We start from the raw sequence: 25,891 nt of genomic DNA, 5'->3' as shown, positions 1-25,891 counted from the left end.
ACACCCTGGCCAGTCCGCCACTGGTGATAGAGGCAGTGAGGAGAGAGATGGGAGCAGTGAGGAGACAGTGAAGAAACTAACTGAAGTAGTGACTGGAGCAATGAGGAGACAGTGACTGAGGCAATGAGGAGACAGTGTTTGGAAGCAGTGAAGTGCTGGAGGTGAAAACCTCAGAGTGGTGTGAGAGGAGCAGTCAGGAAATGGTGAGTGATGCAGCAAAACTAAACATGAATGAAAAGATTTGTGTCTGCACATGTACTTAGATAAAATATTTCCCTTGGGCGTGATTTGTATTGTCTATCTGAATCTACTTGCCTTAGTCAACAGTCATTTGTGCACAGGCAATGGGAGGGATCCAGTTTTATGAATATTTTTCTTCCAGTCTTGTAGGTGATGGATGTCATTCATCACCTACAACTTGATTTATAATGGCTTTGTAATCTCCACACAGCTGCACCATTGTGTCTGCCTTCGGCACAATACGATCTGTGTGGCCCACCCTGATCAGTTTTCAGAAATATACCATTTAGTTAACCATAGGCTGACTTTGTATCTAGTCTGTCATGAATCTGCATATTGCGTCTTTCCAGCAATGCGTCATGATGAGTCTTTGACACGCCAGTGTGCAAAACCAACCTTACAAACTGTCATGAGTTTACCCAGCCAGTGTTTTTTCATTAAACTTGATCTGTATTCACAGTATGCTACAATGATGGGCAGCTGTACTTGTTGTCTGGTGTGTTGCACTGTGTAGTCCATTTACCAGAATAGATATTTCATTTAGTCATACAGCGTTGAAACAGGCCCTTTGGCCCTACTTGCCCTCACTGTCCAACATGTCCCACTATACTAGTCCCACTTGCCCGCATTTGGCCCATATCCCTATAAACCTGTCCTATCTATGTAGCTGTCTAAATGATTTTTAACAATGCAATAGTACCTGGGTCAACTACCTCCTCTGGCAGCTCGTTCCATGCACCCATCATCCTTTGTGTAAAAAAGTTCCTAATAGGTTCCTATTGAATCATTCCCCCATCACCATAAACCTATGTCCTCTGGTTCTCGATTCCTCTGCTCTGGGCAAGAGACTGTGCGACTGCCCAATCTATTCCTCTCATGATTTTGGTAGTGATTTCCAACAATGATATTTGTCTGAACTTTCTTGAATAGGTGTCTTGGCTGTGATGACATCATTTTGATTGGTATTGTTTCTTGTAGAATTGCTATGATATAATACCAATTTCTCATTGTCAGAATGTAGCTGCAAAGAATGACGTTTTCTGCTGTCATTTTGAAGAAATATGGAACTGCAGATACTGGTTAATGGGCAAAAGGATACAGTGCTGGAGTAAATCAGGAGGTCAGGCAGTATCTCTGGAGAACATAAATAGGTAGCATTTCGTGTCGAGACCCTTCTTCAGACTAATTGTAGAGGGGGAGAAGAAAGCTGGAAGAGCAGAGAAGCTGGATAAAGGTTGGCAGGTAACAGGTGGACACAGGTGAGGGGCGGGGGGGGGGGGGGGTTGACTGGAAGATGGTTGGAAAAAAGGCCAGAGATAAAAGCAGGTGTGAAATAGGATTGAAGAATTGCGAGTTCTTTATCACCCCACACACAAAGCTATCACATACGCATGATCCATAATGCCATCACATTGCCATTTGAGTTAAGTTCTTTACTTAAGCAATGCATTCACTGATTGTTTCCCCCTGCTTCTGGCTTCTGGTTCCTTTTCTTAAATTTGCAGCTTTCAGATATTTCTGATGGCTTTGAATTATTTAGAATCTGGAAAACATTAATAAGATATCTGGCGTATGAAGATTTGTCAGCATAACAAATGCTTCTGGCTTCATTTCTATTAGTTGTATTGCTTTTTTGCACTTTCATTGGACATTGTTTTGTTCCCTCAGAATATCACTGCCTTGATTTTTGCTAGTTTAGTTTGAAAACATAACTATTTGTTCAATGTATAAACTGCATGGCAGTCAAACATGTCCATACGCGCCAAGGCTCCCAAAGTCACACAATGAAGCACCCATGGTGACATGGTTAAATATGGTGCTTGTGGTGGTCCAGTGATATTTGATACCACTGTCTCTTACCCCATGGCTAACTGTGCTATTTTCTGCACCTCATCAGAACCACACAAAGGCCTTAGATCAACAAGATTCAACAAGACTGTTTACAGTGAAAAATAATTGAAAATCTGTGCATCACAAATCCTGTCAAAAACCCAAATAGTGTGTGCAGGTTAGTGTACGGGCTGATCAGTGGTTGGCGTGGACTTGGTGGTCGAAAGGCCTGTTTCCATGCTGTATATCTAAAGTCTAAAAACTATTATCTTAAACGTATCTATGAATTTTGAAAGGTGAGCAGCCAGCTGTGGGTAGATCTTTCCAATATATTCTTTTAAATAAGCAATAATGAACCAAATAAGCACATAGTGCTGTTAATAACTATAAATTCAGACAGGTAAAAATCCCAACCCAGATTTGGTATCCAATTGGCGAGATACGCTGCAGTGTCCGGGTGTCGTGCTTGGTGGCTGAGCCAAACCAGACCATGATGGAGAAGGTGAGGACAGACTCTACAATGGCCGTACAGAATTGGACCATCATTGCCTGTGGCAGATGGTGCTTCCTCAGCTGCCGCAGGAAGTACATCCTCTGTTTTTGACTGGACTCTCCTAAGGTCTACAATCAATTCCACTGTCTTAAGAGCATTGAGCTCCAGGTTGTTGGGATGGCACCAGGACGCCAGTTGTGACACTTCCTGTCTGTAGGCAGATTCCTCCCCATCCTGGATCAGTCCAATCATGGTTGTGTCGTCCGCAAACTTGAGAAGCTTGACAGAGGAGTCAATGGAGGTGCAGTCATTGATGTAGAGAGAGTAGTGGAGAGGGGTGCTCCTATGCTGAGGGTTTGTGGGTCCGAGATGTGCTTTCCCAGCCTCACATGCTGCTTCCTGTCTGTCAGGAAGCTGGTGATCCACCGACAGAGGGGTTGAGGCACAGTCAACTCGGAAAGTTTGGAATGTAGTAGCTCTGGCACAATGGTGTTGAATGCAGAGCTAAAATGAACAAACAATATCCTCGCATAGGTCCCCTGGCAGTCTAGGTGCTGGAGGATGAAGTGCAGGCCCAGGTTGACTAAATTTCCAGCATTGTCATTTTTAGTATCTTTATCGGATCCGAACTGTATAAATATTTGTCTATGTAAGAAATTTTAGAGTGTGTTAAGATCACGGACCGCTACTTGTATTGTCTGTGTGAGTGCTTAAGGATTTTGGTTGTTAGATAATTGGGGTAAAAGTGCATTTGAATTGAATATATGGTATTTGTTTAAATCGGGATTGTTAGTATTGTTAGAATCCGATTCATGTTGGTTCGATCAGGGTTCGTATTCTTTCGATCGCTGTGTCGAGGGAGAAATCGTTCCGTTTTATTAGAGTGTGTGATTCATCATCATAATAAGTGGATGCTTGTAGTTTATATTGGGGTGTGTCTTGGTCTACTTGAAATTGAGGGAATGGTTTCTTGTTTGATTATAGTTTTACTTGCGTGGTTCGGGTTTATTTGTCTTTGTGAACTTAGTGTTCTGAGTGGGAGAGATTGCTGCTAAAATGTAAATATTAAGAGCCTTAGTTTGGGAGACCGGAGATTCTTTGATTACAGGCTGAAAGTTGAATGAGGTGATTGTGATCGAGCTGATAAGAAAGTTGAGAGCGCGATTGAATAGGCGATTGAGTTGAACAATTGAATAGAGCGATTGAGTAGAGTGATTTGACTAGCGAGTGGGAAAGATTGAATGTACAATTGTGTGAGAAGGTGTGAATCTGCTAGACGTTGGTCATTGTGTTTTGGAAACTGCAAAGGTTTTTTATAGAAGGTTACACAGAAAAGCTGGAGAAACTCAGCGGGTGCAGCAGCATCTATGGAGCGAAGGAAATAGGCAACGTTTCGGGCCGAAACCCTTCGTGAAGAGAAAAAGATTAGTTAAAACAACTGTAGACCGGGGGGCCAAATGAGATAGAGGAACTGAGTGAAATCCAGGTTAGTCGGGAAGTGGTGTTAGGTAAATTGAATGGATTAAAGGCCGATAAATCCCCAGGGCCAGATAGGCTGCATCCCAGAGTACTTAAGGAAGTAGCCCCAGAAATAGTGGATGCATTAGTGATAATTTTTCAAAACTCTTTAGATTCTGGAGTAGTTCCTGAGGATTGGAGGGTAGCTAATGTAACCCCATTTTTTAAAAAGGGATGGAGAGAGAAAACGGGGAATTACAGACCAGTTAGTCTAGCATCGGTAGTGGGGAAAATGCTAGAGTCTGTTATTAAAGATGGGATAGCAGCACATTTGGAAAGTGGTGAAATCATTGGAGAAAGTCAGCATGGATTTATGAAAGGTCAATCATGTCTGACGAATCTTATAGAATTTTTCAAGGATGAGGAGTGGATAAGGGAGAACCAGTGGATATGTTACATCTGGTCTTTCAGAAGGCTTTCGACAAGGTCCCACATACGAGATTAGTATGCAAACTTAAAGCACACGGTATTGGGGGTTCGGTATTGATGTGGATAGAGAACTGGCTGGCAGACAGGAAGCAAAGAGTAGGAGTAGGGTCCTTTTCAGAATGGCATGTCATAGTCTGCCCTCTCCTCATTCTCATCAACTTCACCTCCCAGTACTTTTCCACCGGTCCCTCCTTCTCCTCACCTGCCTGCCTGCCACTTCGCTCTCATCAGTCTAACTCTCCTCACCTGTTGCACTCAGTTGCCTCTGATCACCTATTAACCCGGTATATAGACTCTCCTCACTGTTCACACAGTACCAGATTGTTCTCGGCATTCATGCAAGACTCTCCAGCGATTTCCCGACTGCCTACACGGATTCGAACCTGCCAGCCCCTGACCATTCCGTCCTGTCGTCTTCCCGGATAGCACCTCAGCCTTCTGTCCCCGACCTGGTTTCTGTCTGCCCATCTCCTGGGCTGTTTGGTATATCCCTGCAACGGCTCCACGACTACCTGCCTGGCTTCGACTCTCCTTTCGTCTGTCCCTCGCTGGTTTGTTTGCATCGTGTGTTGGATCTCCTGGTTACCGGACCTTCCGCTACCCCAACTACGTCTCCTGCCTGCCCCTCTTCGGAACCCTCGCTCAATCCTGAGCCTCTGTGTGAGTACGGTGTACCCATTCCTGTGTTACTACTCTGTGTTACAGTATCGTAATAAGGTTCATTACCAATTATACCTGCCTGATTCTGTGCTGCTATTGGGTCCAAGCTATACCCGTTACATGGCAGGCAGTGACTAGTGGGGTACCGCAAGGCTCACTGCTGGGACCCCAGCTATTTACAATATATATTAATGATTTGGACGAGGGAATTGAATGCAACATCTCCAAATTTGCGGGTTTGACACGAAGCTGGGGGGCAGTGTTAGCTGTGAGGAGGATGCTAGGAGGCTGCAAGGTGACTTGGATAGGTTGGGTGAGTGAGCAAATGCATGGCATATGCAGTATAATGTGAATAAATGTGAGGTTATCCACTTTGGTGGCAAGAACAGGAAAGTAGACTATTATCTGAATGGTGGCCGATTAGGAAAAGGGGAGATGCAACGAGACCTGGGTGTCATAGTACACCAGTCATTGACAGTAGGCATGCAGATGCAGCAGGCAGTGAAGAAAGCGAATGGTATGTTAGCATTCATAGCAAAAGGATTTGCGTATAGGAGCTGGGAGGTTCTACTGCAGTTGTACAAGGCCTTGGTGAGACCACACCTGGAGTATTGTGTACAGTTTTGGTCTCCTAATCTGAGGAAAGACATTCTTGCCATAGAGGGAGTACAGTGAAGGTTCACCAGACTGTGATGGCAGGACTTTCATATGAAGAAAGACTGGATAGACTCGGCTTGTACTCGCTAGAATTTAGAAGATTGAGGGGGGATCTTATTGAAACTTACAAAATTCTTAAGGGGTTGGACAGGCTAGATGCAGGAAGATTGTTCCCGATGTTGGGGAAGTCCAGAACAAGGGGTCACAGTTTAAGGATAAGGGGGAAGTCTTTTAGGACCGAGATGAGAAAAACATTTTTCACACAGAGAGTGTTAAATTGAAAGCTGAGACTGAATTTGGTTGAATTGAAACATTCATCATGGTTTGCTTTAAATAAGTGTCACACCTGTAGGGAAATCTGGACTGAACCCAGCTGAAATTTATATGAGAAACCATCATCATATATACATTGAAGATTATCGTGTGAATACGGAGAGGGCTGATTAGTGTTGATCCTAGGATAGTAAAGAAGATATTATAGAGCAGAATAGTGATAGTGAAATAGAAAAGAGCTTGTACATTACAGTGGAATGTATGGGAAAGCATTAGTGCAATAATGGTACTTGCTTTGTCCCATGTTTTTGAGGAATTACAGGTTATAGGTCCAACAATGGAAAGGGATGGAAGAATGGGCAACAACATGGATGGAGGGAATTTGCACCCACAAAAACTCGGGAGGTGAAGACTCATCAGACGGAAATTGTGATGTTACGCCCACGAAAACTCAGGAAGTTTGATAAGATTCTGGGAAGAAACATCATCGTCTTGTTGTTGTTAATAGATGGAAAATGTAATAGTCACAGATATGTATATATGATAATTTGATTATCTGATTATTTGGTTATCATAAATGATGGTTTATCATATATGATAAAAGGAAGGAATGTTAATTCTGGCCAAATTGGAGATGCCAGGACATTAAAATGGAGTAAAGGCTTGTGTGCTGCTAGGCCATTTTGGTCAAGTGAAATGTGCCTTTTGCAGAACTGGGACAAGTTGCTGAATGGTGCCAGTTTGTCTGGAGTCTAGATAAGAGTGGCAGGGAGAGAATGGGACATCTGCAGATTCTTACAATAAGGTGTAAATTGCATGGAACTGATTGGGTCACTGCAAACCAGATATACATAGTGTAAATAATGTTGCGAAGCTTCATTTGGACAGTCGATTGGTTAAGATGTTGCGTTTTGTCTGGGTTGTCTGAATCCCCAGGCACATGTTGCATAATTAATCTGTATTAACTTCCACCTAGAAACTTCGTCAGATACATTGTATTAGTTACTGTATTATTGGGAACTGTCTATCATGTACTGTGCTAATCTATGTATGTTATTGAACTGTATAGAGCCCACCACCATGTGGTTCGGCCCCTCAAGATTCGGGGACCTATAAAAGGTAGCTCCCACAAGGTCCGATGTCGATCTTCTGGAAGAACGCTTGGGACTGTGAGATCTTTTGGAGTGTCTCTGCTTGCACGAGGCTAGAAGGGCTTGGCCAAGCAGATACAAGGATCAAACCCGTGGTGGTTAGGTATTGTATGGAGGAATTTGTGTTGTGTTATCCAAAAAAAAGTTTAGTGGCGCAAGTGCTTTATTCAGTATTTTATTGACAGAAACTAGACTGGGGGGAGCTTACAACAAGCCATTTACAGTGCTACGTGTGTATCCAAGGAAGGTCGTAGTTGCACTCAAATATTTCAATTTTGCTGGCATGGGGTGGGGGGAAATGTATGGTGCGTGACGTGCTATAATTAGCTCTGCATTTTCCGCAGACTGAGTGTCTCTTCCATGCACAGAGCAGGCACACCACAGGACTCCCCTGTCCAAAGGATCACAATATGTCCACACGTGGAGACAAAATCAAAATAAAGTATGCTTCACATGAGAGACCCTCAATGTGATTCAGATTGCCAATCCAGCTCTTTGTGTAATTAAGTCTGTACTATTACTTTTAGTAATCTGAGCATCATTTTTTTTAGAGGTGAACTAATGTTGCGCAATGCATAGTTGCACTCTAACTCAGCAATGAAGCAATATTGTCTGAACATGTAATTTGTGGTCTTTGCACTTTCTTGTTCAATCTGTCCTACAGCTAGTGGGTTAGAGAGCAACAGTGGAGAGAAATACAGAATGAACATGAACAGAATTAATTAACATCTCTCCCATTTTATCCTATATAGTTGGGAGCAGTATCCATATCTAGTACATATCTGCACATTTTGTTTTAGAGCACAACACTTGAAAACCTTTCTCGTTTCTCTAGAAAGTTGGTTAAAAATACTGAAATGTGATAAGTACAAATAAAAATTCAATGCAAACAAATTAGTAGTGTGCCAAAACTAGCACCAGCAATATGAAAATAAGTTAAATACATGTTCCGTCTTTAATATGGCAAAACATTCCACAACACTTTTGGGTTTTATTAACCAAATTTAAAACCAGTCAAGGACTGCTTTCATCAAGGAAATATTAGACTAATTGACCAAAACCTTAGCGAAGTGGTTGGTTTTGAATTGCTTCTTAAAGAAGGGTAGAAAGAGACAGAAAGCATTTGAAAGGATATTCTGGCGATTAGAGGCTTGAAAGCACAGCCAAAGTTGGAGTAATTAAATTCAAGAAAGTTCAAGAAGCCAATTTGGCAGAGCACATATATCTTAGAGGGTGCTCATGTGGGAGGTCATCAGAGAGGAGTGTATTCATGGAAGGATTTGGAAACAGGAATGAGAATGTTAAAGCTTGATGCATTGTCCAACTATGTTAATATGACAAAGGTGAAGGAATAACAAGATTTGACATGATTTTGGTTAAAGCCAGCAATCATTTTGATGATCTGAGGTTTACAGCAGGGAAAATGACGTTGGTCGGATTGGGGTGCGTCAAATTAGTCAAGACATAAAGTAACAAAAGCAAAAGCCGAGGGTTTCAGCTTCAAAGAAGCTAAAACAAGTGTTGACCTGGAATATTACGGAGGTAGAAATCAACCGATGGAGTGGCGACATGGAAAAATTCATAGAACAGTAGAGCACTGGAACTAGCCCTTTGGGAAAACTCTTTGGCCCATAATGTCTATGCTGACCTTGGTGCCAATTTAAACTTGGCTACATCCTTCATTTCCATGCCTGTTCACATGTCTATTCGAATGCCTCCAAAATGTTGCTATCATATCTACTTCCGCCACTTGCCATGGCTGCATGTTCCAGGCAGCTACCACATTGTGTAAACAACGTGCCTTGTAAATTCCCTTTAAATCCCCCCCCCTCCCCCCCGGAAAATAATGCCCTGTAGTATATGGTATTCCCATCCTGTGATAAGCTCTGATTATCTACCACATCTCTGCATCTCATAATTTTACATACTTCTGTCAGGTTGCCATCAGCCTCCGAAGCTCCAGAAAGAAACATTCCAAATTTGTGCAATGGTTATTTATAGTTAATACTCTTTAATCCAGGCACCAATATTTAATATAATACCAGTTATGAACAGCCTGGTTCTGCTGAGACTGATGGCAGTGAGATCATAACAATAGCAATGCTCGAGAAGGGAAATTAACTAATGGCCAGCTAATATTTAGGAAGCAGAAATTTCTGCCCATTCAATTCCATATGTCAGACAAACAACTACACAATTTAGAGAGTACTGCTCAACTAAAATAGAATAAAATAGGAAGCAAGGTAGAGTTTTGTGACCTCAATGTACATCTGGATGATCACATTGTACTTTTGGGTGATGTTGCTGTCAATATATAGATGAAATTATGGTGTCAAAGACAGATTTTTGTGGACAGTAGAATGGTGGAGGGAGGAAGTCATTGTAAGTTATTTCTCAAAGAAAAAAATAAAATAAAAGGTGAAATTCATCAGTTTTCATTTTTGAAAATAAATTCCCCTTCATACACACATAGATTGTTTTGTAATAGTTACTGAAAATGTTGGTGAACCATCACATGTGGATTCCACAACTGCTTTTCCATTATACACCAGATTTTATTAATTGTAATACAAACCCTTATCAATCAAACAAATAAAAGCAAGGTACTTACATTTCCATTCAAAACTATTGCCTTCTTCTTCCAGTGAATGGCCGAATGCTTCTGTGGACTTGTTGGGGATATTCAACAACCCTTGACTGATGACAGCACGCAAATCAGCTTTTAAAGTGCTAACCATTCGATGATTATTCAACACTGTGTGCATACTCTAGAATGGAAACAAATTATAGATAAATGATGTAATTAAAAAAAAATCTGTAATCTTTTATATAGTGTATTTCTTTTGTCAATAGTACCATTCCTTTATAAAGGTTATTTCAGGCTAACTAAACAAGGCATGTGAGATCTGCAAAGTCTCCAGAATTAATATTGCTCCATGATCCTGTGCAGAATCAGTTGGGGTCATTATGAAACTGTCAGATATACAGAAATTGCTGCCTATCCTTATCTCATTAGAGGACTGAGATTTTGATTTCCCTGTCAAGACTGACACTGGGATTTGAGTATAGGAGCAGGGAGGTTCTACTGCAGTTGTACAGGGTCTTGGTGAGACCACACATGGAGTATTGTGTACAGTTTTGGTCTCCTAATCTGAGGAAAGACATTCTTGCCATAGAGGGAGTACAGCGAAGGTTCACCAGACTGATTCCTGGGATGTCAGGACTTTCATATGAAGAAATACTGGATAGACTCGGCTTGTACTCGCTAGAATTTAGGAGATTGAGGGGGGATCTTATAGAAACTTACAACATTCTTAAGGGGTTGGACAGGCTAGATGCAGGAAGATTGTTCCTGATGTTGGGGAAGTCCAGAACAAGGGGTCACAGTTTAAGGATAAGGGGGAAATCTTTTAGGACTGAGATGAGGAAAACATTTTTCACACAGAGAGTGGTGAATCTCTGGAATTGTCTGCCACAGAAGGTAGTTGAGGCCAGTTCATTGGCTATATTTAAGAGGGAGTTAGATGTGGCCCTTGTGGCTAAAGGGATCAGGTGGTATGGAGAGAAGGCAGGGATGGGATACCGAGTTGGATGATCAGCCATGATCATATTGAATGGCGGTGCAGGCTCGAAGGGCCGAATGGCCTACTCCTGCACCTATTTTCTATGTTTCTATGTTTCTATACTCAAATCATGTTAATATCGACATTTCACTGTTTAGCTTATTGGTTGATTTTCCTATTCCTTGCCATATTACCACCATGGTATTCTACTGAGAAACTACGTGGGATGACACTGGAATGGAAAGCAAATGCCACAATGTCCTCAGGCAGGGTGGTGCCCTGGTGGGTCCATTGTTGGCTAGGGAAGGTGTGAATTCAAGAGGGATATAAAGTGGAGAACTGAGGAACTGGTTCAATGACTAGGAGGAAGAAGGGGTTTACCCAGGCTGGTCCCGGTCTTTTCTCACCTCCAGCTCTTCAAACACCCCCCTCCCCCCACCCCCTATTTTCAATCTGAAGAAGGGTCCCAACTTGAAATGTCACATATCCTATTTCTCCAGAGATGTTGCCTGACCCGGAGTTAGTTCTAGCACTATGTTTAGAACATGTTGTCTTATACCCATACAGTCAAAGGCAACAGGGATTTGACTGCTTTATAGCTACCGCACACAGTATACCTCCACCATCATCATCTTCTTAGTAAATGAAATACTCTCAAATAATCGTTCAAGGAGCTATTCCCCACTGAGGCATAGATGAGAGAAGTGCTCAATCAATCCACATGTTAAATATTTGAGTTTCCTGCTCAGGTTAATTTTCTCCTTTCTTCCTCCAGGTGATTTTGGTCTACACGTCCTCTTTTCATTCTTCTTATCGTGGTGCACTACTTGTAGAATGGCCATTATTTCTGGGAGCAGTATTGATCCTCTAATTCATGGTCATGGATGTCACTCACTTTCTCAATGTTCCATGCTTTATGATGCATTTATGACTGTGGAAGTGGAAGCAAGTTATTCTGGAGCCATTTCTCAGCTTTATGCTGTTCTGTGCAGGCAGAGCTATGACCAATTCCCAAATGAATTGGGAACTCATTGATCCCAATTGAACAGAGCTATCTCCACCTCAAATTAAAAGTTCAGTGATTTCCAACATAAATAAATGGGGAAACAATATACAGCAGATTACCTTATGCTGCCAATGTACAACTTTTATAGACAATAGATGCAGGAGTAGACCATTCGGCCCTTCAAGCCAGCACCGCCATTTAATGTGTTCATGGCTGATCAGTCCCAATCTGTACCCCGTTCCTGCCTTCTCCCCATATCGCCTGACTCCGCTATTTTTAAGAGCCCTATCTAGCTCTCTCTTGAAAGCATCCAGAGAACCTGCCTCCACCTGAGGCAGATAATTCCACACTCACAACTCTCTGTGAGAAAAAGTGTTTCCTCATCTCCATTCTAACTGGCTTACTCTTTATTCTTTAACTGTGGCCCCTGGTTCTGGACTCCCCCAACATCGGGAACATGTTTCCTGCCCCTAGCATGTCCAAACCATTAACAATCTTATATGTTTCAATGAGAATCCTCATCCTTCTCAACTCCAGAGTGTACAAGCCCAGCCGCTCCATTCTCTCAGCATATGACAGCCCCGCCATCCCGGGAATTAACCTTGTAAACCTACGCTGCACTCCCTCAATAGCAAGAATGTCCTTCCTCAAATTAGGGGACAGAAACTGCACACAATACTCCAGATGTGGTCTCACTAGGGGTCTGTATAACTGCAGAAGGACCTCTTTGTTCCTATAGTTTTACATTTCTGAAATGTAAACTACTGTTAGCCTCTTTACTCAGAGTTACCGCATGATATTTATAATTGAAAGGGTGAAGAAAATATTAAAAATAAACTGGAGAAATATAATTATATAAACTTATGAAATGAATTTGATTTGATAACAGAAATACTTTTTAAGATTGTGTGTGTTTTATGCTTATTGCCTCTTCGCCAACAAATATATAAAAGTATTCATTGTATTATGTGCACATTACCTTTGCAAGATTGCAAATACAAGTTCTTCTTCGGAGTCTATTGACAAACATATTAGCTGCTAAAAAAAATATTAAAGTCATGTCAGATAAATGTATAACATTTAAAACACATTATTCATAAAGAAAAAGCGGTAGCAAAATGATATGCCAGTATAAAGATTCTAATTAATTTTGGAATTGCACCATCTATCATTAAGTGCCAGGATATGGAATTCTTGACACAATGTTTTCCTGGATTTTTTAGGAGTTCTTTATGGAGAACAATAGGAAGTGGAAACAAGTGTCATTCCAGAACATGAATTTCCACCTTTCAATAAAATCCTGCTACAGCTCTTAAATGTTTCTGATTGCTTAATGGAGGTGGGCAAATGATCTCTCACAATGACTTATTTTATCATGCCAGCAGTTGAGCCAAAGAGATCATTAGAGTCTCACATCTATTCCTTGGTGTACGTTAAGCTAACAATATCATCCATAATGGGAGAGTCGGTGCTGTAACTAACTGCCACATCCTTGTACTGACAGGTGAAGAATCAGAATCAGAATCCCCCTTTCCCCCCACTATCCCTCCTCACCTTCTCCACTACCCTCCTCTCCCTCTATTGCCCACTCCCTACCTCCCCCAATCTCCCCTCCTCTACTATCCCCCTTCTCTCCCTCTATTCCCCCTCCTCCCGCCTCACCTCCTCCCTCTTATTTTCCCTCACTTCCTACGCTCCCCCAATCCCTCCCTCCCCTCGGGTCAGGACCCTTCTTCAGACTTCAACAGAAGAAGGGTCTCGACACAAAATGTCACCAATCCTTTTTCTCCAGAGATGCTGTCTGACCCACTGAGTTACTCCAGCACATTGTGTCCATCTTTGGTATAAATCAGCACCTGCAGTTCTTTGTTTCTATGTTAAGTAGATACAAGTTGAGTACAGTTTGCCCTCATTATTACGGACCTCTTTATAACCGATTTTGGTTTTAGTGGAAGGACGTTCCCACAGTAATCAGACACCTGTCTCTTTAAGAACACCGGCTGCCAGTTACAATGCGGAAGGCCACTGATATTGACAAGCAATTGCTTTGATCGACACTTGTGCAATGATACTGTGTTAAACAATGTAACAAACAGCCCGAAGTCTGAACAAGGGTCTCAACCCGAAACGTCACCTATTCCTTCTCTCCAGAGATGCTGCCTGACCCGTTGAGTTACTCCATCTTTTTGTGTCTATCTTCAGACTTGGCATCATGTTTAACACAGACATTGTGGGCCAAAAGGCCTGTTCTTGTGCTGTACTATTCTTTGTGCTATCTATGTTCCATATAACTCAAGGTTAAGTACTTTTGAATGTAAACGTGTTGGAAATTAATATTGCTTGACTATCAAAGAAATCAAGGAAAAATTGATACAGGTCAAAAATCAGGGTGGAGAATATGGGTCAAAAGAGGTTGTTGGCAGAATTGGTTTATAAGAAGGGGGTTTCCTTGAACTTCAGAATAGTTGGAGAGACTGAGGCATTATAAAACATGAAATAATAACAGAAAATGATGCAAATCAGTAATTTGGGGGAAAACAGTGGTGTAAAAAACCAAAAGCAGGAGGGGTGTGATGACAGATACATAGAAACATAGAACATAGGTGCAGGAGGAGGCCATTCGGCCCTTCAAGCCAGCACCGCCATTCATTGTGATCATGGCTCAAGGGGAATATATATCTGTAAAATATTAAGAATTAATTAATCACAAAAATATACCTCTCATTTTAAGTGACTGCAACAGTAATGGCGTGCCTTCCAATGCATCACCCAACCAACTCTTAAACTTTTTGGCAAAGGATCTGGCATTTTGAAGATGTTGCACAGAAAAATCACCTAGAAAATCACGAAGAAGAATTTCTTCTATCATCTGTTGACACAGAAATATTGGTTAAACTTGGCTTTTCATCATATTAGTAAACCATGCCAAAAATCATGTTTCATCTTTGATAATTTTAAGATATTTCATATGAAGCATTTATTAGCAATTTACCTTTTGTTAATAAGCAGAAAATATTGAAAAAAGTAACAAAAGAATAATACTTAAAATATTGCATTATTACTAGGTTTTGCTCTGAGGATTTATTTTAGTTCAGAGATGCAATGCGGAAACATCTCTTCAACCCACCGACTCCGCGCAGACCAGCGATCCCCGCACTATCCTACACATTAAGCACAATTTACAATTTTACCAAAACCAATTAACCTGTAAGTCTATGGTGTGTGGGAGAAAACCAGAACACCCGGGGAAAACCCACATCCAAACTCCATACAGGCAAGCATTGAGCCTGGGTCTCTGGTGCGGTAAGATAGCAACTCTGCTGCTGCACCACCTGCTAAAAATTAACTGGCCAGATATAATCAAATCAAATAATTACAAATTTAGAGCAAGTCATCTTTTGGTCAAGAGGACCAAAAATGTGAGGCTGGATGTTGATACCCCAACATTCACCAATACAGTGAAATGATACTGCTACATACTTCACAAGTTTCCAGTTTTACATTGCAATTATTAGAGGTACTGGAGAAAAAAAACCAGAAAGGTTGCAGTTATAAATGGCCATCATTCTACACCTTCGTACTCAGAAAGAGCAAGACATAAAAGCTGGTAGCGGACCTCCCAGAATTTGAGGAATAGGAAGCGCTGCATGCAAAGGTATATAAAACATTTATGCAAAAAGAAATATATATATATATATTATTTTTAAATAGATGAACACTGATTGAACTAAATAAGGACTTCAGGAGGGTATGGGGGGGGGGGGGGGGGGGGGGGGGTGGTTGTTTGTCAGGTTGTTAGGCCAGGACGAGCAGTGGGGTGGGGGGGATCAAATGAGATAGTCAAGGACAGAGTTAAAGGGATCGTTAATAACCCCAGAATCAATGTGAAAGAAAGCTCACAAAGGGATAGGAGAGTATGGCCAAGTGTAATAGGGATCGATAATAAAAGTATATTCCTTACGCATCTCAACTTTCACATCGATCCCTATTACACTTCGCATACTCTCCTCTCCCTTTGTGAGCTTTCTTTCCCAGGAATAAAAGTATTGTATATGAATGCACGAAGTATAAGAATTACAGTAGATGAGCTTGAGGCTCAGTTAGAGGTTGGTAGATAAGACATTGTGGAGATTACTGAGACGTGGCTGCAAGAGGATCGGGCCTGGGAACTTAATAGTCAGGGTTATACATTTTATAGAAAGGACAGGCAAGTGGGCAGAGGAGGGGGGCGGGGGTAGCTCTGCTGGTGAGGGAAGACACTAATTGGTGTTATCTACAGACCCCCAAATAATAGCCCGGATGTAGGGTGTAAGTTGCAGCAGGAGTTAAAACTGGTGAGTAACAAAGGTAATGCCACTATGGTGATGGGGGATTTCAATATGCAGGTAGACTGGGAAAATCATGTTGGTTCAAGACCCCATGAAAGAGAGTTTGTAGAGTGCCTCCGAGATAAATTCTTAGAGCAGCTTGTAATGGAGCCAACCAGAGAAAAGGCAATTCTGGATTTAGTGTTGTCTAATGAACCAGATTTGATAAAAGAACTCGAGGTAAAGGAGCTGCTTGGACGTAGTGATCATAATATGATTAGTTTTAATCTGCAATTTGAGAAGGAGAAGGTTAAATTGGAAGTATCAGTGATGCAGTTGAACAAATGGGGACTATGAAAGCATGAGAGAGGAGCTGGCCAAGGTAGACTGGAAATGGATCCTGTCTGGAATGATAGTGGAACAGCAATGGCAGCAATGGCAGGAATGTCTGGACATAATCCGGAAGACACAGGATCATTTCATTCCAAAAAGGAAAAAAGATTCTAAGGGGAGCAGGAGGCAACCGTGGATGACAAGAGAAGTTATGGATAGAATAAAACTAAAAGAAAAGATGTATAATGCAACAAAGAGTAGCCGGATGCCAGAGGATTGGGAAACTTTCATAGGACAACAGAAGGAAACAAAACAGGCAATATGGCTGAAAAGATGAAATATGAGTGGAAGCTGGCCAGGAATATAAAGAAGGTCAATAAAAGCTTCTTTACTGGAAGACAGAGGATCTAAGGGGGTAGAGGAACTGAAAGAAATGTTCATTAGGTGAGAAATAGTATTGGGTAGGCTAATGGGACTGAAGGATGATAAATCCCCTGGGCCTAATGGTCTGCATCCCAGGGTCCTCAGGGAGGTGGCTCTGGAAATAGTGGACGCATTGGTGATCATTTTCCAATGTTCAATAGATTCAGAATCAGTTCCTGTGGATTGGAGGAAAGCTAATGTTATCACACTTTTCAAGAAAGGAGCAAGAGAGAAAGCGGGGAATTACAGACCAGTTAGCCTGACCGGTGGTGGGAAAGATGCTGGAGTCAATTATTAAAGAGGTAATAATGGGGCATTTGGATAGCAGTAAAAGGATTAGTCCAAGTCAACATGGATTTATGAAACGGAAATCATGCTTGACTAATCTTCTGGAATTTTTTGAGGATGTGACAAGTAAAATGGATGAAGGGGAGCCAGTGGATGTAGTGTATCTAGACTTTCAGAAAGCCTTTGATAAGGTCCCGCACGGGAGAATGGTGACTAAAATTAGAGCACATGGTGTTGGGGGTAGGGTGGTGACAGGGATAGAAAATTGGTTGGCAGACAGGAAGCAAAGAGTAGGAGTGAACGTGTTCTTTTCAGAATAGCAGGCAGTGGCGAGTGGAGTGCCGCAAGGCTCGGTGTTGGGGCCGCAACTATTTACCATATATATTAATGATTTGGAAGAGGGAATTAGGAGAAACACTAGCAAGTTTGCAGATGACACAAAGCTGGGTGGCAGTGTGAACTGTGAAGAGGATGTTAAGAGGTTGCAGAGGGACCTGGACAGGTTGAGTAAGTGGGCAGATACATGGCAGACGCAGTATAATATAGATAAGTGTGAGGTTATCCACTTTGGCGGCAAAAACAAGGGGGCAGATTATTATCTCAATGGGGTTAGGTTAGGTAAGGGGAAGGTGCAGCAAGACCTGGTTGTCCTTGTACACCAGTCACTGAAAGTTGGCGTGCAGGTACAGCAGGCAGTGAAGAAAGCTAATGGAATGTTGGCCTTCATAACAAGAGGATTTCAGTATAGGGGTAAAGAGGTTCTTCTGCAGTTGTATAGGGCTCTAGTAAGACCACATCTGGAGTATTGTGTACAGTTTTGGTCTCCTAATTTGAGGAAGGACATCCTTGTGATTGAGGCAGTGCAGCGTAGGTTCACGAGATTGATCCCTGGGATGGGGGGGACTGTCATATGAGGAAAGATTGAATAGACTAGGCTTGTATTCACTGGAGTTTAGAAGGATGAGGGGGTATCTTAAAAGAAACTTATAAAATTATAAAAGGACTGGACAAGCTAGCAGGAAAAATGTTCCCTATGTTGGGTGAGTCCAGAACCAGGGGCCACAGTCTTAGAATAAAGGGGAGGACATTTAAGACTGAGGTGAGCAAAAAAACATTTTCACCCAGAGAGTTGTGAATTTGTGGAATTCCCTGCCACAGAGGGCAGTGGAGGCCAAATCACTGGATGGATTTAAGAGAGAGTTAGATAGAGCTCTAGGGGCTAGTGGAATCAAGGGATATGAGGAGCAGGCAGGCATGGGTTATTAATTGGGGACCATCAGCCATGATCACAATGAATGGCGGTGCTGGATCGAAGGGCCGAATGGCCTCCTCCTGCACCTATTTTCTTTGTTTCTATCTATGTCTATGAAGTGGGTCTGTTGCAGTGTTTGGATAATAAGGGACTGGCTGGAATGTTATGTGTGGTGGTCCTACACATTATCGTACAACCTGGTGCATTTCCTATCTTTTGTAAGGATCCATTAAATGTGTATCCCCTATGCGCCCAAAGGTTGTGGATCATGTGCAGGCAGATAAGATTAATGTATATAGGCCTCATGTCCAGCATAGACATTATGGACATGCTGGGCTGGGTAAATAATGGGCCTGTTTCTGTGCAGCACTTTTCTTTGTTTTATGTTTTAATAAAAAGTTGTCAAGTTATCATTGTTTTTATTTGTCAACATCTAATCTTATCTCTATAATTATAAAACTCAGATTTTGGATGTGGATGTATTTATTTGTGTATTTGTGTGTGTGTGTATTTGTTCGCCTTTGATTCACATCTCCTCGAAAACACAACACGTTAACGGCGACATTTTTACATTTCTGATAGAGATTTACGCCGTGATGTCAAAAATCGCCTCATCTGAAAATTTGATGCATTATTTCCCGAGTTATTCATGAAAATGTTAAAAAATTTCAAATAACTTGGTAAGTAAACAAGATGGTCTCGCTGATGATGTCACAATGGCTCTGCCTGCCTCTGCTCGCGCTGCGAGTGATGTGACCCCTGTCTGTCTTCTGTACTTCTTGGCTTCTTAACTTTCACTTCTTTAAATTTGTCACTTAGCATTTTTAAACTGCTGCTCAGGTCGTGCACTGGGCTCCTTGAAGTTCTAGAACATTGCAGCGACGTCCGTTGGCGCCGCATGGGCGCAGGTGAGGGCGCAGAACAGCGCGATGGAAAGTTGATTGTGGCGGCCATTACTACCTCTGGGCGAGGCTGTCTATGAAAACCTGCGATTCCGCCGACTTGGGGAATCATGCCGCATTTTCTTCGCTGGTGAACCCGATCACACCTGGCCGTCACATGATATGACCGTCTCTCTGCCTCCTCCGCCCGATCGTCTGTCACGTGGGTGGGTGGGCTTCCCCTCGCGGAAGCCATGATCGGCCGGCCCTCTGCTGCTTTTGACTGTCCTCAGATCGCTCCGGGCCTCGCTCGGGCCCACGCCGGCCGCAGCCTAGCTCGGGGCTAGCGCCTGGTAGAGACGCTGCAGCCCCCCCCCCCCCACCCCACCGCACCGCAACCGCTCATTGAGGGGACGGGACCCAACAGGTCCCCCTTGGTCTAGTAATCTATAAAGATTTTCATAAAATGTACAACCAAGAGAATGCATCCAATGTTATATTACATTATGTTATATTACATAATGTTATATTATATTACAGGCATGTTATATATACAGAATGTTATAGATATATCAGTGGCAATATTTATTTACCTTGTATAACTGGGTATCATAAGAGCAGAAAAGCTGCCATACATCCGGGAAAGATATATTGATGATATCAAATATAAATGACTCCCAGAACAATGAAAGGACACTTCTAACCTATGATAACATATAATTATGTTCATTGTTAGGATGCGCGTCTATTTGCAAAATATTTTCATTCAAACTAATGATTTTCATAAATTCTTTATGCCACATGCTAGCAATATTGCCCAATACAGACTATTCAGAAATATGCAAAATTACTACAATTGAAGAGTAACTTGTAAATGTATTCAATAATTAGAGATATCATGTCTAAATTAAAACCCAGTGTTGTTTTAACTGCAGTTTGCATCCTTACTATAGTATGCCTATTAACAGGGATAATTTACCCTTTTTTGTTTAGGAAAACATCTCATACATAGGAACAGATTTAATTAATTACCTATAATTCATATTTACATGCACTCACACATACATGCAAACAGACATCTGCGTTTAGCATAAAAAGGAAAGGAAATCCTGGACATTAATCCAGAGAAAAGGACACATTATTGCTGCGTTTAAAATGAGCTGAGGCCAAAATCAACGAGGTTGAATAAAGAATGTTTCTTTTAAAGTAAGGGAGGAATTTATTCTGAATTGACTTAACTTCCAGAACTAGTGTTATGAAAATAATGCAGATTGATTGAAGGAGCTCTGAGAACCATGTTTAAATTCTCACGGTGCTTGTGCCTCTGAATGCTGCATTAAATGTGGCCCTAATCGCCCTGAGAAAATGATGGTTATAGTGGGACATTTCCTGGAGCTGCTGGAATTGATGTATGATTTGGGAGAGAACTTGAAAATTCTCTGCCCAGATCCCATTGGAGGCTCTTCCATGGATCGGACAGGCAAGTAGGCGATTTGTGAGGCAGCATGCTCTTTTTACAGGACTTCTGTATACTCCAAATGCATGAACTCAAGGCTAATGCTAATCATCACGATCTCAAATGGTCCTTCTCGATATTGAACAGTCATGGGCCAGAGACTCAGAGGAATTAATGAGAATCTTGTATTTCTTCAAGAAGGTTTTACGTCCTTAAATATTTTTCTCTACCTGCTTGGTAATTGCTTCCACTCACAGAACTTGGCATGTGCTGACTACTTTGGTGTCTGGTGTTGAGCATGCCAATGCTGCTGATTGAGTTTAATAGATCCTGTTTGTCTGGGAAACCAACATTGGTTTGCTTAGCCTTCCAGTAAACTCTGAGGATTTTACAAACACACACTATTACTAAGTAACTTTAGGTTTGGGAGGAATGTGCACCGTAGCTCTTGTGGGAGAAATGAACCACACTGAAAATCTGAACTGAGCTATGATCTAGTTAGATTGCTTTTGAGAATTTGAGTCAATTCCTGGCTCTGTAAATTAGATTAATAAGACCAAGGAAAATCAGCATGTCTCCAATGACTCTTACAAACATCTACAGATACAGCAGTGAAAGCCTTTGTTTGGGAAGAGCGCAGCACAAGATCATAAGAAATTGCAGAGAGTTGTCGATGTAGCCCATTCCATCACACATACCAGCATCACCCCCATCAACTCCATCTACTTTACATCCTGTCTTGGGAAGGCAGCCAACATAATCAAGGACCATTTACTACCCAGTCATTTTCTCTTCTTCCATCTCCCGTCGTGTAGATGAGACAAACGTTTGAAAGCACACACTACCTGATTTAAGAAGAACTTCTTTCTCGCTTCCTTCAGACCACTGAACAGTCCTCCCATAAATAAGCCAAGGGTATAATGGTGATCTAACCTATCTCATTGTGGCTCTTGCTTTTTTTAAATTTGGACTTTCTCTCAGTTTTAATACTGAAATGCTGTAATACTATATTCTGTATTATATTTTTCTCCTTGCACTACCTGTATAGCTTGATTGTAAACATAATGTGACTGGATAGCATGCAACCAAAGTTATTAATTGTATCGTGGTACACGTGACAATAATAAACCAAACTAATAAATTAATAATTTATAGGTTAATACTACATTGATATTATTTACAAGAATTAAATACCTTCTCAAGTTGATTGCTTCTAACATGATGTAGGACTTCTTGACAATGGTTATAATATGAATCTGCCATTACTGTAAACTAAGAAAACCATAGAAGAAAATCAGGTCAAAGCACTTTATGAGGCGTAAATACAGTATCTTGACAATTATTTGATTGGAGGAAATGAAAGAGAGACTTATACTTTTCACCTGAGTAGAATATTTCCCTTCCAGTTCTTGCTCCCACGAGGTAAACCGAGCCAATTCATGGGAAGACCCACCAAGACATTCAATCTTTATTGTAATTAATAAAACATACATTAGAAATATTCAATGGTTAAAACATGGTGATTAATATTGTCTACCATCAATTAAACCTATACAATAATGTTGCTTAAATTCCCTCAGTGCATAGAAATGCAAGAATATAATCTACAATAACTCTACCATTACAACTGTTGACTTGAAAAAATAGGACACAAAGTGCTGGAGTAACGCAGTGGGTCAGGCAGCATCTCTGGAGAATATGGTTAGGTCATGTTTTGGATTGGGACCCTTATTCCAACTGAGTTCGAGTCCGAAGAATGGTCTCGATCATAAACCTCACTTATTCATGTCTAATCTGAAGAAGGGTCCTGATCCAAAATGTCACCTATCCATGTTCTCCAGTGATGCTGCCTGACCCGCTGGATTATTCCAGCACGTTTTATCCTTTTGTGTAAACAAGCATCCGCAGTTCCTTGTTTCTACTTTGACTTGAACAAATACCTGTAAAGTTGTATAGAATAGCATTACTCTCACACAACAGATGATTTAGTAATATAGTGAAAATACTGATAAATAATTTTACTACCATTTTGTTTTTGATAAATAATTCTTCTTTTACCACAGAACAAAGATTGTTTAAGAACTGGAGTTGCTCTAATAATAATAATAATAATAATAATAATAATAATAATAATAATAATAATAATATATTTTATTGTCATTGCACATCAGTGCAATGAGATTTAGTATGCAGCTTCCAACCGATGTAAAAGAAAAGTAAAATAAATAAATAAGCTGTGTGACGTGACCATCCGAGGGAGACAGTCCAGGGGGGATGGGGGGCACTCAGCAGGGCCGGTTCAGAGCCGCTATAGCTCTGGGAATAAAGCTGTTTCTGAGTCTGGAGGTTCGGGCGTATAAGGCCTTGTAACATCTGCCGGAGGGAAGTAGTTCGAACAGTCCATTACAAGGGTGTGAGGAATCTTTATGGATGTTGACGGCCTTCCTGAGGCACCGTGTGTGGTAGATGCCCTCCAAGGCTGGTAGCTGTGTCCCAATGATCCTCTGCGCTCTGTGGACGACGCGCTGAAGAGCTCTCCTCTCCGCCTCCGTGCAGCTGAGATACCACACAGAGATGCCATATGTTAATATGCTCTCTGTGGTGCAGCGGTAGAACGTTGTCAGCAGCTGTTGGGGCAGACCAGTCTTTTTTAATGTCCTCAGGAAGAACAGTCATTGCTGTGCCTTCTTGACCAGCGCAGCGGTGTTGGTGGACCATGTGAGGTCCTCCTCTGAAATGTGGGTGCCCAGAAACTTAAAGCTGGACACTCTCTCCACACTTTCCCCGTAAATGGAGATTGGGGTGTATTCTCCATTGTGGGACCTCCTGAAGTCAATAATCAGCTCCTTGGTCTTGGAGGTGTTTAGTGACAAGTTGTTACGTGCGCACCAGTCCGCCAGGTTCTGCACCTCCGCTCTGTATTTTGTTTCATCACCGTTGGTAATCAACCCAATCACTGTTGTGTCGTCTGCAAACTTCACGATGGTGTTGGTGCCGAATGCAGGAACACAGTCGTGAGTGAAGAGGGAGTAGAGCATGGGGCTTAGTACACAGTCCTGTGGTGTGCCGGTGCTCAGGGTGATAGTGGAGGACAGGTGCGGGCCCAGTCTCGCTGCCTGCGGTCGCTCCGTCAGAAAGTTCAGGATCCAATTGCATATCGGCGAGCTGAGGCCTAGCTGGTGGTGTTTGGTGGTGAGCTTGGTGGGGATGACCGTATTGAATGCAGAGCTATAGTCAATAAAGAGCATCCTCACGTACGTGCCCTGTCTGTCCAGGTGAGTCAGGACAGTGTGAAGAGCCAGAGAGATGGCATCCTCTGTTGATCTATTTGCCCTGTATGCAAATTGATGAGAGTCCAGTGAGGCAGGGATGCTGGATTTGATGTGGGAGAGGACCAGCCTTTCGAAGCACTTCATTGGGATTGGAGTTAGGGCAACCGGGCGGTAGTCGTTCAGGTTGGTGACTTTGGACTTTTTCGGCACCGGCACTATGGTGGCTGTTTTCAGGCACTTGGGGACCGTTGCCAGAGATAGAGACAGATTAAAGATTCTCGTGAATACCTCCGCCAGCTGTACAGCACAGTCCTTTAGTACCCTTCCCTGGACTCCATCCGGGCCTGCAGCCTTGCGTGGATTGATCCTACGCAGAGCGCACTGTACCTCCTGAGTGCTCAGTGTTAAGGCCTGTCCCTCCGCCATGGCCGGGGTTATTCCACTCCTAGTGGTGTTGCCAGTTTCGATGCCGGCAAAGAAGGTGTTTAGTTCGTTGACCAGTGTGATATCACCGTGGGGGCAGGCGGGGCTGCTCTTGTAGTCAGTGATGTCCCTGACACCCTGCCACATGGTTCTGGTGTCCGCGGTATTGAAGTGGTCTTCCACCCTTTGCCTGTGGATGTCTTTGGCCCTTTTTATGCCTTTGTTCAGGTTCGACCTGGCCGCACTGTAGGCAGAAGTGTCCCTGGGTTTAAAGGCATTGTTGCGTGCCCCTAGCAGATTCTGAACCACCTTGTTCATCCGGGGTTTCCAGTTTGGGAACACCTTTATTTGCTTGTCCACTGTGACAGTCTCCACACAGCAGTTGATGTAGGAGAGCACAGTGGATGTGTACTCCTCCAAGTCTACCTCTGTACCACTGGTTGCCTGTTGTTTAAACAGGTCCCAGTCGGTGCGATCAAAGCAGTCCTGGAGTTGTAGGGTTGTGTCCTCTTTTGCGGATGAGGGGTTTGTATGCAAGCAGTAGAAACAGTGAGAGGTGATCGGATTGTCCCAGGGATGGGCAGGGGAGAGCTCTGTAAGCGTCCTTGATGTTGGTGTACACTTCATTAATTAAATGGATAGTAGAGCAGGCATTCCATGCTGTGCTGTGACCTGGTCTGGCATCATTTTGACCTCTGTAATTGCTACAAACCACACATAAATAAGTGTGCTTGACCCATATTTGTACACCAAGGAATTTCTACTGGAACCTTGTAAGACTGTAACTGCAAACTGCATACTTTAAACTGTCAAATCTGCAAGAGTCACTTTAAATTTATGGGGGTCCAAACGAAATGCCGTTTTGCCATACATTACACACAAATAGAAGACACAACATAATTTCACTAGCTGTGATTATCTCTACTGCACTCTCCCCCCCCACCCCGATGTCACAGTCAAAGTCAAAGCCCCCGGCTGGCGATGGCGATTGTCCCGCGGCCATTGAAGCCACGCCGGGTGGTGCGAGGTCGCACACCGGGTCTTGGTGTTGGAGCCCCCGGTGTGCGCTCGCAAAGTCCCGCAGCCGTTCCAGCCGCGCGGGGCAATAGTGTTAGGCCCCGCTCCAGGAGCTCTTCGACCCCGCAAACGGGCAGGAGAATTCGCCGTTAAGTACTCCGACTCAGCAGCAGCAGCGGAATCGGCAGCAGCAGCAGCATCATCAGCAAGCGCTCCTTACCCGCTCCGGTCTCAAAACGGTGAGTCGGCACCAGAGTCCGTTGGAGGCCGCACCTGAGACCCGACGAGAAGGTTTGGCAGGGAGAGATTCAAAAGTTTCCCCCCCCCTCCCACCCCACCCCGCCCCCCCCACACACACACCCCAACATAAAATAACAAAAACTACACAAAAACACAGACAAAAAATAACAAAAACGCGG

The 25,891-nt window shown here is 42.6% G+C and overlaps 1 protein-coding gene across 1 annotated transcript in view; it reads right to left on the bottom strand.

The window, feature by feature from the left end:
• The window catches only part of LOC129698422 (DNA-binding protein RFX8-like), a 29,180-nt gene extending 7,698 nt beyond the window's left edge, over positions 1 to 21,482 (bottom strand). Inside the window, exons 1-5 of the mRNA XM_055637568.1 lie at positions 21,459 to 21,482; positions 19,898 to 20,008; positions 14,539 to 14,689; positions 12,800 to 12,858; positions 9,863 to 10,019 (exon numbers count right to left, since the gene is read on the bottom strand). Coding sequence (XP_055493543.1) covers positions 9,863 to 10,019; positions 12,800 to 12,858; positions 14,539 to 14,689; positions 19,898 to 20,008; positions 21,459 to 21,482 — 502 coding nt within the window. The remainder of the gene's footprint in view (positions 1 to 9,862; positions 10,020 to 12,799; positions 12,859 to 14,538; positions 14,690 to 19,897; positions 20,009 to 21,458) is intronic.
• Positions 21,483 to 25,891: the final 4,409 nt, after the last annotated feature.

The sequence above is a fragment of the Leucoraja erinacea genome, chromosome 6 (assembly GCF_028641065.1).
Source record: "Leucoraja erinacea ecotype New England chromosome 6, Leri_hhj_1, whole genome shotgun sequence".
NCBI classification, from domain to species: domain Eukaryota; kingdom Metazoa; phylum Chordata; class Chondrichthyes; order Rajiformes; family Rajidae; genus Leucoraja; species Leucoraja erinaceus.
Note: the sequence above shows the minus strand (reverse complement) of the source record. Positions and strands in the feature narration are given on the sequence as shown.